General features: G+C 34.3%; 2 protein-coding genes across 4 annotated transcripts; one reads left to right on the top strand and one right to left on the bottom strand.

Annotated features, from left to right (window-relative positions):
• Window positions 1-3,319: 3,319 nt before the first annotated feature.
• Window positions 3,320-6,730, bottom strand: LOC143895752 (uncharacterized). Its single transcript, XM_077403087.1, has 4 exons — window positions 6,621-6,730; window positions 6,234-6,395; window positions 5,975-6,173; window positions 3,320-5,622 (listed from the first exon to the last, which is right to left on the bottom strand). The coding sequence occupies exons 1-4, from the start codon at window positions 6,670-6,672 to the stop codon at window positions 5,613-5,615; spliced, it is 423 nt and encodes a 140-aa protein (XP_077259213.1). The 5' UTR covers window positions 6,673-6,730; the 3' UTR covers window positions 3,320-5,612.
• On the top strand, window positions 5,591-9,393 carry LOC143895751 (uncharacterized). 3 transcript variants are annotated; one of them, XM_077403082.1, is made up of 7 exons: window positions 5,591-5,908; window positions 6,661-6,883; window positions 7,438-7,570; window positions 7,648-7,740; window positions 7,823-8,067; window positions 8,131-8,311; window positions 8,959-9,099. In XM_077403082.1, the coding sequence occupies exons 2-5, from the start codon at window positions 6,860-6,862 to the stop codon at window positions 8,062-8,064; spliced, it is 492 nt and encodes a 163-aa protein (XP_077259208.1). In that variant the 5' UTR covers window positions 5,591-5,908; window positions 6,661-6,859; the 3' UTR covers window positions 8,065-8,067; window positions 8,131-8,311; window positions 8,959-9,099. The 3 variants fall into 3 exon arrangements, with proteins under 3 accessions (XP_077259208.1, XP_077259209.1, XP_077259210.1); XM_077403083.1 differs by having other exon boundaries at window positions 5,641-5,657; XM_077403084.1 differs by lacking the exons at window positions 5,591-5,908; window positions 6,661-6,883; window positions 7,438-7,570; window positions 7,648-7,740; window positions 7,823-8,067 and adding an exon at window positions 8,777-8,889 and having other exon boundaries at window positions 8,136-8,311; window positions 8,959-9,393.
• The last annotated feature ends 2,147 nt before the right edge of the window (window positions 9,394-11,540 follow it).

The following is an 11,540-nucleotide window of genomic DNA, read 5'->3' as shown; positions in this document are numbered from 1 at the left end:
CCGTCCAAATTACCGACAATTCATTTCAAAGCTCTCATTTTGAAACGGCTTTACAGATCGCAAAATCCTTTTACAGGAGTAAAGTAGAGGTACTAATGAAGGGTGGGATTGTCAAATAATTAGTAATAATTGAAAAAAATTTTAAAATGCTGTCACCTCAAAACCTTATTTTCTGATATAAACAGTTGTATACGTAATATGTACGAAATTAAACTTTCCCACCCTTCAGAAGACGTGCACAAACAATAACGTACCTTTAAAATTGAGATTGAAAGCCTGGAATAAAAATGAGAGCTTTGAAACTTTTGGGAAAATTTTTTTTCACAAAAATTTCAGGGGGCCCAAGAATTTTATGCACAGCAAAAGTTCGGCTTGCGAAATGGGGATGGCGCATGCACGGGGGGCATTTTGGGGGGGTTTGGCTACATTTCGGTTTTCTTTCCCCAAAATCAACCCAAAAGTGTCGTTTGGGGGTTAAAGGGGGGGGGGTCCGGGCCCCAAAATTATTATACAGAATCTTTTAGGCATTTTTTAAATTTTTTTCAAAATTTTTTAAATGGGATTTTACAACCCCCCCCTTTTCATTAGTACCTAACCCCTTTTACTCCTAAAAAAGGGATTTTGCATCTATAAGCCTTTTTCCAAAAAAGGGGCCTTTGAAAAATGTGGTACAGATATCGCTTCAACTTTTTATTTTTTTTTTTAAATTATTACAAATTTTTTTAAAATTCCCAAAACCCCAATTATACCTAAACTTCACTCCGTAAAAGGATTTTGCGACTATGAACCTTTTCAGAAACGATTTTTGAAAGATTTTTTGGAAAACCAATATCCGTTAGGCATTTTTACATTTTTTAAAATTATTAAAAATTTTTACAATCCCACCCTTCTTTTTTACCTAATTTACTCTGGAAAAAGGTTTTTTGGGCGTAAAATGAAGCCGTTTCAAAGAACGAGTTTAAAAAAAAGGGGGGCCCATTTTTTTTTCTACCAAACGTTTGCAAAAAACTCTTTTTCAAAAAAAAAGCTAAAATTTTTATTGGAAAAAAAACGGGGCGACAGAGAGCAAAAATTTGGCCCCCTTTTTTTAAAAAGGGGGTTTTCCCCCATGTTTTTTAGAGAATCGGGCCCAGGGGGTTACAGATACCTTTTTGGGAAAATTTTTATTTTTTTTTTTAATTTAAAATTACAAATTTTTTTAAAAATCCCCACCCTTCATTTACCAAACCCCTTTACTCCCCCAAAAAGGGGATTTTGCGATCTATGAAGCCTTTTCAAAAACGAGTTTGAAGATATGCAAAACAAGGCGGGGTTAGCAAGGAAGATACCCCCGTATTATATTTTTTTTTTTGTATAAAAATTTGCATGCACTCATTTATTCCTCTCCCCCTCTTCTTCCCTCCTCCCCCTTTTTTCCCCCTTTTCCCCTTCCCCCCTCTCTCTCTCCCCTTTTTCTCTTTCCCCCCCTTCCCTCCCCCTTTCCCCCCTTTTTTTTTTTTTTTACCCCTCTCTTCTTTTTTTTTTTTTTTTTTTAACACTGGGTAGCAAAATACTTTTTAGGGGGGAAATGGGGGTTTTTTTGGAATTCTAGGGTTTTTTTTTTGGCAAAAAAAAAAAAGGTTTTAATGTTATTTGGGAAAAAAAAAACTGGGGTTTTTATTTCGTTGAAAAATGTTGAAAATTAAAAAAAAATACATAAAAAATAAAAAAATTGTTATTTTTTTTTTTGTTAGGGGTCTCGAAGTAAAAATTTTAAATATAAAACGTATAAAAATTTGAACAACTTTTTTTTTTTAAAAACCCCCGCACACGCAATCCCCCCGGGGAGCACGATCGAAAAACCCCAAAAAATATTTAAAAATTTTTTTTATGAAAAGCAAAACCCCCACGGTTCATCTGTTTATTACTTTTCCCCCAAATTTTGGTTTTGGGTTTTGGGTTTTTGAATTTTAACACACACAAAAAAAACACAAAATGAATTTTTGAAAGCTGGGGGGGGTTTTTAAAATCATTTGTGTCGCGTGATAAAACCCCCCCCTATTTTGGGGAGGTCCTTAGAGAAAAATTCTGCTTTTAAAGAGAGTTTTCCTTGGGGAGAATTTTTTTTTTCAAGATGACATGAAAACCCCTTTTCCAAAAATTTTCGAAAAATCGCCGAAACCCCTTTTTCCTGGTTTTTTTGGGGGGGGGCCCTTTTAAAAAATTTTTATAAACCAAAATTTTTAAAAATTTTTTTTTGATTTTTTTTTTAAATTTTGGTGTTTAAAAAAAATTTAAAAAACCCCTTTCCTTTTTTTTTGGCCCATTTTTCGTAAAATTATGGGCGTTTAAAAAAAAAGTAACGTAATTTTTTCAAAAATCGATATTTTGAAAACGGTTCGACAAAAAATTTGAAAAAAAATCATGAAGGTCTTTTTCAAACTAATACTATAACATAAAAAATTTCAAAAAAATCGGAGATGCAAAACCCAAATGGTGTCCGATTTGGCGCGGTACGCCTTATATATATCTTCCATCGCGTAAATTCTACAAATGAACTTGCTTGAAAAATACATGTGATATAAAAGGCACAAAAGGAATTTATGCAAAATATTCTTAGTACAAAGTAATCGGAGCACGATTCTGGAGACATCCGTGTCCGCGATATCGTCATCGTGGACGAGGCTCCAGGCCCAGAGAAAAATAATCGTATTATACAACGGTAGACCCCCGATATTGTCGTACAAAATGTATGTGTATCTATCCCTAGAGCTTTCTCTCCTCTATATTATAATGAAGAACGTATCCTACTGAAAAAGGCCCGTTTAGCGAAATAGGAAGCCGATGCCAGCTAGTCTCACGCGAAAAGCGAACGTCGAATTATAACACAATGGCTGTGTTCGGGAAGCGCGCTATTAGCGCTATTGCATCATTCTATCTTTATCGCTTCATCAGGTGTAAAACAAGGATAAAATAAGCAAATAGCACTAATAGCGTCTTCCCGAACGCACCTAATAAATTAATATTTAGCATCTCTATCGAATTTCTATCAAAAAACGAGACAGGTCATTTTTTTGTTTTCTAAGAGAATTCAATCACTCTCTCTAACCGAATTTCACTAATATTTAAACGTCAGAAACGCACGTGGTCCGAGTTAGCACAGGTCCGACAGATTTCTTTCTATAGACGGCATAGTTGCCAAAATATATTTCATGAAAAGAAAATTAATCTACAAAAATCAAATAATATTATGAGCATTGCACAAAAAATATACACGAAGAATGTATTTTGAGAATCAGAAAGATTAAAAAAATGCGACAAAGTTTTTTCCCTCCGGATGAAATTCCAACGTGCACTTCTAAGGTCAACGCGCATCCTTTGCTAAACGAATGAATTCATACACGTTTTGCAGCCAGATTTTTATTGACGTGATACAGACGGGTGCGTACATCTGAGCCTCAATAAAGCGCAAGTTTAATCGTAAATCAGTTATGCGAAAGATCTTAGATCTTATACTTGTCAATAAAGTTATAAAATCCGCAAATAATGCGAAAATTTGCGCAGTCCCTCGTGATCGAATATAAATGGATCGCGTCGCTTCGCTAATGATCGGATGAACATTTTCTAAAAAACGCAACAAAATATTTGCTCCACGAAATAAGCTCGCACAAATCGCATCTGACAAAACTGAAATTTAACAATTATATGTAAAATCATAAAGCTATAAATTAGTTTTTGTTTTTAACAAGAGAAGTTGAGACACGTAGCGATAAAATTGAATGAATTTCCAACACGATAAAGATAAGTTTAATAATTTTCTTCTACGGTTTTCGTTTCTTTTTTAAAAAATAAAGATGTTAAAAAAAATCAAAATAAAATAATATGTAACAAAAGTTTCTCTTGGTGTAAATTTTTAAAAGGAGAAAGCAAGTTTGGAAGAATAATATGATGAATCAACATTCTCTGAATACATATAGAAATCATTCAATTTTTTCCCGACGCGTTGTGGAAAATATGACGGCTCCGTATAATCGTTAATTACCGCTAACGAACCGTCGTAAGCAAATTCCTCGAAACGTTCGCTACAAAAGAAAACGAAAACAATTTTGGGACAAGAACGGAAGCGTTCGTCATCGTCTTCGTTTCTAAGCCGTAAGATGTACGTACTCCACTAAGATAAATTATAATTATTCTTGATATCAGCATTCGCGGCACCCTAAAGTCCCGATGGATAAAAACTAAATACTTAGTAGCATCCGAGTTTGATTTAGTCGGGCAACGTGAACACAGTTACACGTTTGCCCGTCTCTGTGAAAAAAAAAACGCGACGATCACCTTTTTTCTTTCTTTTCAAGTACTCTGTATACTTGTAAACTATAAATGTATAAAAACGATTAGGTACTCGCCGCGATGGAAAGAAAGTAACACAATACAATTTCTTATGATTCTCGAAATCAAATCTGTTTGGATTTCTAAGCACAAGGAAAAACATCTCTTTTGCTTATGTATTATTCGACAAAGCAATGATACTCTTCATGGAGTGCAGTAACGGCTGTCGCATACTAACAATGGAAACGAAGACGAGGGCGAAAACGGATAAAAGATTGAAAAGCGCACTCGGAAGGGAAATGAAAGCACCGCGAGTTTCCTCTTCCCGACGGTCCTTCGACTTTATTCGCGAGGCAACGATACTTTACGCAAATATCCAGTATTCTGTATACAATCATAATTTATAGCTAATCATCCGTCGACGAAACATATCGCTCGCGTTAAAACAGCCGCTTCGGCGTAAACTGCACACGTTATGCAGTTATAGATAATTAACAAACTGAATAAAAATCTTAATTCTTAATATCATTATGTTATAATAATTAAGATTTTTATTCAGTTTGTTATCTATACTGTTCATCAGCTGCTTTACCCGCTCTACTCTGATGCTAAGAGACTGAGTGTAATAAATCAATACTATATAAATTTAATATTTATTGCATTTGTGTTATAGAAGTTATTGTTTTACCCCATCAAGAATGGATCGATAGATCCTTTGAAATAGTTTTACATCATTCATTTACATTACAAGAAAAAAATTATTTGAGGTGCAAGAGATGCAGTAAATTGCCAAGCCTAATAAGTACCCGCGTCAATATATACTATGTATACTAATTCACATTCTCAATTGTGCTACTGTTATTATTTGTCATCAGACAATTATAAACATACACATAATAATTAGATAGATATTATATATATATACGCATGTGTGCATAAGAATATATGTAATTTATAAAAAGCGGGTGCTTATCAGCCTTGATACGTTACTGCCTTCTGCTACGCGGACGGCCAGAAAGCATTTTCAGGTTCAGGCCGTATTGCTAAAGAATCCAAGACGCGGCAACGCCGCGCGGCGTTGCCGCGTCTATAGCATATGTCTCTCCACCGTGCGTCCGTGTGAGCAATTCAGTGGTGTGTGTACGTGTACGGACATACACCATTTCATAGAACCTGAAATTAGTTGGTAACACTGAAACCGGAGTTTCGTGTTGTCACCACGCGAGGTCTCCAATATCAGTTCGGCCTTTGCTTTTAGTTGACAGAGTTGACATTACCGACGTCGAGGAAGTTCGGCCTTAGCTTTAGCATCCCCTTAAGCATATAGGATTTACTTAGATATATATTCGGTCTTAAAACTATTTGCATATATTTTTCTCAATGAAGTAATAGTATTTCACATTGTCATAGTTGAAAGTCATTATTGTTATACATTACTATATAACTCAAATACTCAAATACGCATAGTGCCTCTCAATTACGACAACTTGAAATGCTGTAATTTCATTAAGAAAAATATACGTAAATCGTTCAGAGACAAGTGTATAATATTTAATTGTTAAAATATTAGGAAAAATACCTCTATACTTTAATGCATAAGGTATAGTACACACACACACACACACACAATAGATTTATATATTTATAAATAGGAATTACTACTTACGCTAATTTTATCTTTTTACTTGCTATTATATCTGTTTCATCTTTAGTTTTTCTTCGTCTTTGTTCCACGTTTAACATTAAAGTAGGTATAGAATTATTTTTCAACCTACACATCTGTTTCTTTGGTATATTCGTTGAACGTGGCTTTGTCCACTTCATTTCAAAACAATCTTCTTCAAAATGAAGATTGCATATTCTTGCTAAAATATTAACAGGTTAAAAACAAGTAATATTATACACATACGCACACATATACTTACCAGAATCAATTTTTATTTCTTTTTCATTTCTTCTACAGGCTTCAATAAGCCATTGCTGGCGTATAGTTAATTCTTTTGGGAAACAAAACAATTTTATATTTCTTGTGTACGTACAGTCTGTGCGACTTTTGCAATTGTGCACATAACACGCTGGCATGGTTTCTATATGTAGGAGAAAAAAATCATATATATTACATATAATAGGTGCTTTCCATTTACATCAAAACTCAGATAAATCTCACTTGTGACGTCATAACTCAGTTAAATGCACGTCCCTTTTGATGCTGGCAAGTGAGATTCAACTGAGTTTTTATGACGCTACAGCACACAATTGAAACCGTGTGCTTTAATGAGTCTAACAGACTCAAATTAAAAGTGAGGTTTAACCTGTATTGTTATGAGATAGTTTTATCACCAAAATAAGCAGGTATGACGTCATTCATTCCGAGTAAGGATACTCACATAACTGAGTGAAGCTGCGATTTCATTGACGCTAGAAACCAGCGTCAAATGGGGTCACGTGACTTTTGGCGTCAAGAAAATGTAGTGGGGGAAAAAGTTCAGACCGTTCCAACTTTTTCAACGTGCTACGAAATTCAAAGGTTTAACGTGTTTGAAGTTATACAATGGGTGACATCAACGAGAATGAAGTAAGTAATATATTAATATTATATGGTAGATATGGAATATTTTGATCATTCTTGTGGATAAATATGCTGCTTTTTAGGGTATTAATAAGTTATGATAACTCTACATTTTAGGTTATAGTTGGATATATCTGCAAATATATGAGTGATTAAAATAACTTTTGTTGAGGGATAGAGCTATGTTTGGATTAGTTGGCTATGTTAAATAATTAATAATAAACAATTAGTCATGTTTGCATATATAAACAATTTCAATGGAATGGGCTAGCAAACAAAGCTCGATTTTAATGCTTAAAATCTTATATTACAAATTCAAAACATTTAAACATTTCGGCTCTAAATGTGGCATTTATCAGTGATAAACAATTATAACCTTGGTCGTTTTAATTTTTCTTAAACGACCAAGGTTATAATTGTTTATCACTGATGAAGACCACATTTAATGCCGAAACGTTTGAATATTTTGAATTTGTAATATAAGATTTTGAGCACTAAGATCGAGCTTTGCTAGCTAGTCCATTTCATTAAAATAATAATTAATAATAATTTTTTTTTAGGAAATTGCAATGGTGCAGACATGCGGGGTTTGCGAAACAATTTGCAACGTCGCCGATGTGGACGGCCACGCATGTCTGGAGGGATTTGGGTGTTATGTCGATGAGGCGACACGCTATTTTTACCCGCTTTTAAGTATATATTTTATCTACTATAAGTACATTTTATTACATTGTAGGTGTATTTCACTAAAATAATAATTTTGTTTGTAGATGATGGAAAAACGTGCCTACGCCGTGCCTACATTGACGGCGTAGAGCAAATAGTTGAGGTCAACATTGGTGCAACCTTCAACCAGCATATACGTAAGTTATGGATTAATTGACACAATAATAAACTCTCCTGCTCCTCTACAATAAAATCGAATACTTTTTCACTTAATTTTAGTCGTGGCAGGAAATTGCCAATTAGCGAACTCCAGCTGTCAATCTAAAGAAAATGCTGTTGGCAGTAAAAATTTTAAAACTCCTTCCAAAAGAAAGGCCTCAAAGAAATTGTCGGTAGAAGAGGAAGAACATTTAATTTTGGCTATCCAACATAGAAGGCCTCTGTGGGACATTAGTCAACCGGTGACCGGAGATCCAAGGAAACCCGGAAACGACTCTGGCAAGAAGTTGCTGATGAATTGAATGGTAAATAAATAAATATATTATACAGTTGGATTAGTTGGATATGATAAAATCTGATTTTTCTAGGTGTACTCGACGCAACTGCTGTACAGCAGAAATTTAAATCATTACGCGATACATATCGCAAAATTGTCCAGTCAGAGCAGTACCTTCCGAGTGGATCTGGGAGGAATGAAAATGAGGACCGTCACAAGTGGAAGCATTATAACATAATGGAGTTTCTTCGTGATACCAGTCTATCGAAGGAGTAAGTAACTGATTTTTGTTATTATTATAAAGTAATGTTCCTGGCACAACACAATAGTAGACATCAGTTTCAAGATCAAGTACAAATTACAAATTCTGTATGGCATGGACAACAATAGCTCTCTGGTAGTATAATGGTTCTGTTATTATTATTGCTATTATTTGAAAATTATTTAATAATAATAATAATAATCCAACTATATTTATTTTTAATTTATTTATTATTTATTATTATTATTAAATTATTTTCTAACAATAGCAATAATAATAACAACCATTATACTATCCCAGCTACTGCATATGTTGTCCATGTCAAACAGACTTTGCACTTGATCTTGAGGCTAACTACTCAACCAAATTTCTAAAATTGCTCATTCTTTGTGCCAGGAACATCATTAGACAGCGATAAAGTTACTGTAATTCCACAATTTGTTTCTGTAATTTTTACTTTGTTCATTTATTGTAGCACGTCGAGTAATATTCCTAGCACAGAGAACGAGCTATTATCGGTGGACCAGTCAACTTCTCAAGTAGAAAGTCCGATTGACATAGATCCAAATGACAGTAGTAGCACAGAAAGTATGATCATTGTTTTATTATTATTTTTTTTTTATATCAACTATAACTAATATAAAAATTTGTTTGCAGCGCCAACCTTATCAAGTACTTTTACGAGTGGAAAAAGACGAAGACTCAATACCAATTCCACTATTAATAGCAATATTTCAGTTGGTTCTACGAATCCGTTGGATAAACTAATCCAAATTTTTGAGAGACGAGAAAAGGCGCAAAATGTTGCACCACCAAATATAGATGATCCATTCGATGAGGTAGATCATATGCTACAAACAGCAGCATTACATTTGCGCAAAATGTCGCCTCAACTACAAATGCGAACTCTACATGATATTGTCCAAATGACCTTCTCCAGACTACAGGAAGAAAGGAATAATAACTAAGTTTTTTTCAGCTGGATGTTTTAGAAGATTCCGACAACACATTTTATATTTTTTTATACGAGCATAATTATAAAATTTTTTTATTTTTTTATTTTAACAAAATAAATAAATCTATAGTTATATAGACTTCTATAGTTATATAATATATTGTTTAAATTTTTTTAGATCTTTTTATTTTTTTCTTCAAAATATGGATGTAGTTGCGTATATTATGACGGTACACGTGTAATACATATTTAAAAAGCGGTATAAGAATAATTTTATTAATATAATATAAATAAGTATTATTGTAGTCTACTTATGATTAATTAAATGACTTATATATACCATTTTGATTGAATTAAAATGTCAAAAAAATCAAACATAATGATGATAATTTTAATTACTGCTATTGAAGATACTGCCAGGGTATAGCACCTTCGCCGTTAAAATAATCGCAAAATTCATTCCTGATGTTCATGGCATCTCGAGAAGAATTGTTAGTGCCACAATTACCAAGATCTCTCAAGGCATGACTACTACCAATTTCCTTCCTCCAATTTCCAGGAATAAAACCACTAGGTCCATCGTGATCAATCATGTCCGCAGAAATATATTCGTTTTCGTCTAAATCCTGTTTTCGAAGCCAATTATGAATGCAAATAATGGCCTGGACAATTTGCATTGTATTTTTTACCGTAGCATCAATAGGCTTTTTCAATATTCTCCATTGACTCACAAGAATTCCAAAAGAATTCTCGATTGTTCTACGAGCACGACTGAGGCGATAATTATAGATGTTTTTTTCGTGATTAAGTCCTCCTTTTCCTGGATATGGTCTTAGCATGAAATCAGTTAACTGGAATGCTTCATCGGCAACAAGAACATATGGCATAGGATCACCATCGACCGTGAGTTTCTTAGGTTCTGGCAGTCCCATTTCTCTATTATAAAATTTCTGACCCACAATAGAATCTCGGAAAATTCCGCCATCACTACGTCTGCCATAAGCTCCGATGTCGACGAACGTAAACATGTAGTTGGCATCACATATTCCGAGCAGTACAATGCTATGATAGTTCTTGTAGTTGTAATATAAAGAGCCAGCATTATGAGGACACTAAAACAAATGGAATTATATAGCTAGCTCGCCAGTTGCCATTATTAGATAATGTCAAATAAAAGAAATACCTGAATAGCAACGTGTTTTCCGTCAATTGCGCCAATGCAGTGATTAAAATTCCAGCAATCTTCGAAATCTTGTGCGATATTGAGCCAATCTTCCTTACTTAATGGAAAAGGAAGCACTTTTTTAGCAAGGCAATCCCATAATGCTGCACATGTCTCGGTAATAATGTTTGACACTGTCGTAGTTCCAACAAGATATTGATATGACATGGAGTTCATTGAATCACCAGTAGCCAAATATCTGAAAAAAAGATTTTGTATGTAATATTGTCCTTATGGAAAGAACACGTTCGATTTAACATATCCAGCTTACCTTAATGTCAGAGATAATCGTGCTGCAGCAGGTATGGGATCTCGAGTCACAGTCTGTTTTGTGATATGAGGTGCAACCAAATGCAGCAGGTCCTCAAATTGCGATAATGACATCCGCATATAGTTTTTAAACTTAGGGTTATACTTCGATAGAGTTGGATATATTGCGTGGTAAAACCCATACTTATTTCTCAATCTAAATATAGGATGTACCCAAAAACGCTTTTTTGTGTAGATCCGTTTCTTTTTCTCCTCTGAGTTCGTCCGCAATATTTCATGCACAATGACAATTAGTAGCATGTCATTCAGGAGTTGTTCCTCTTGAGCATTATTCAACTGCCTCGCACGTTCTGTCACCCATGTACGATATTTCTGCATGAAGGCCATTATGTTCAAAATACTCAGACAAACATAACCTTGTTGGGGACGAACTGTTATCGCAAGTCAAAAGCGGTTTCACGACGCGCACGTTTTGCCGCTTACTTCTCCCTCCATCAGACGAGCGTCAAATTTAGTCACGTGACTATATTTGACGCTGGTTTCTAGCGTCAATGAAATCGCAGCTTTAATCACTTCACTTGAGTGTAAATGGAAACCACCTAATATATGCTATGCGCTATATATTGCATAATATATACTACCTTGATAACACAATCTGACAGCAATCTGATAGCAATCTGACAGCAATCTTTTAGTATTTGGATTTAAATATGGTTGATCGAGATCCGTACTACTGCGCATCCATGGAAATGAATACTTGTCTCATTACGTTATTGTTTAGCTCACCACTAA

This window comes from Temnothorax americanus, unplaced genomic scaffold (assembly GCF_048541705.1).
Source record: "Temnothorax americanus isolate GAGA-0224 unplaced genomic scaffold, ASM4854170v1 Scaffold169, whole genome shotgun sequence".
NCBI lineage: Eukaryota > Metazoa > Arthropoda > Insecta > Hymenoptera > Formicidae > Temnothorax > Temnothorax americanus.
Note: the sequence above shows the minus strand (reverse complement) of the source record. Positions and strands in the feature narration are given on the sequence as shown.

What these genes read in the sequence shown, in the direction of transcription:
- LOC143895752 (XM_077403087.1), bottom strand. Translation starts at nt 6,672, where the DNA reads ATGACGTCATACCTGCTTATTTTGGTGATAAAACTATCTCATAACAAT. An exon ending in ACTATCTCATAACAATACAG is followed by an intron (nt 6,396 to 6,620) that starts GTTAAACCTCAC and finishes TCCTACATATAG; the next exon opens with AAACCATGCCAGCGTGTTAT. An exon ending in AGAAATAAAAATTGATTCTG is followed by an intron (nt 6,174 to 6,233) that starts GTAAGTATATGT and finishes TTAATATTTTAG; the next exon opens with CAAGAATATGCAATCTTCAT.
- LOC143895751 (XM_077403082.1), top strand. Translation starts at nt 6,860, where the DNA reads ATGGGTGACATCAACGAGAATGAA. An exon ending in GTGACATCAACGAGAATGAA is followed by an intron (nt 6,884 to 7,437) that starts GTAAGTAATATA and finishes ATTTTTTTTTAG; the next exon opens with GAAATTGCAATGGTGCAGAC. An exon ending in CTATTTTTACCCGCTTTTAA is followed by an intron (nt 7,571 to 7,647) that starts GTATATATTTTA and finishes TTTTGTTTGTAG; the next exon opens with ATGATGGAAAAACGTGCCTA.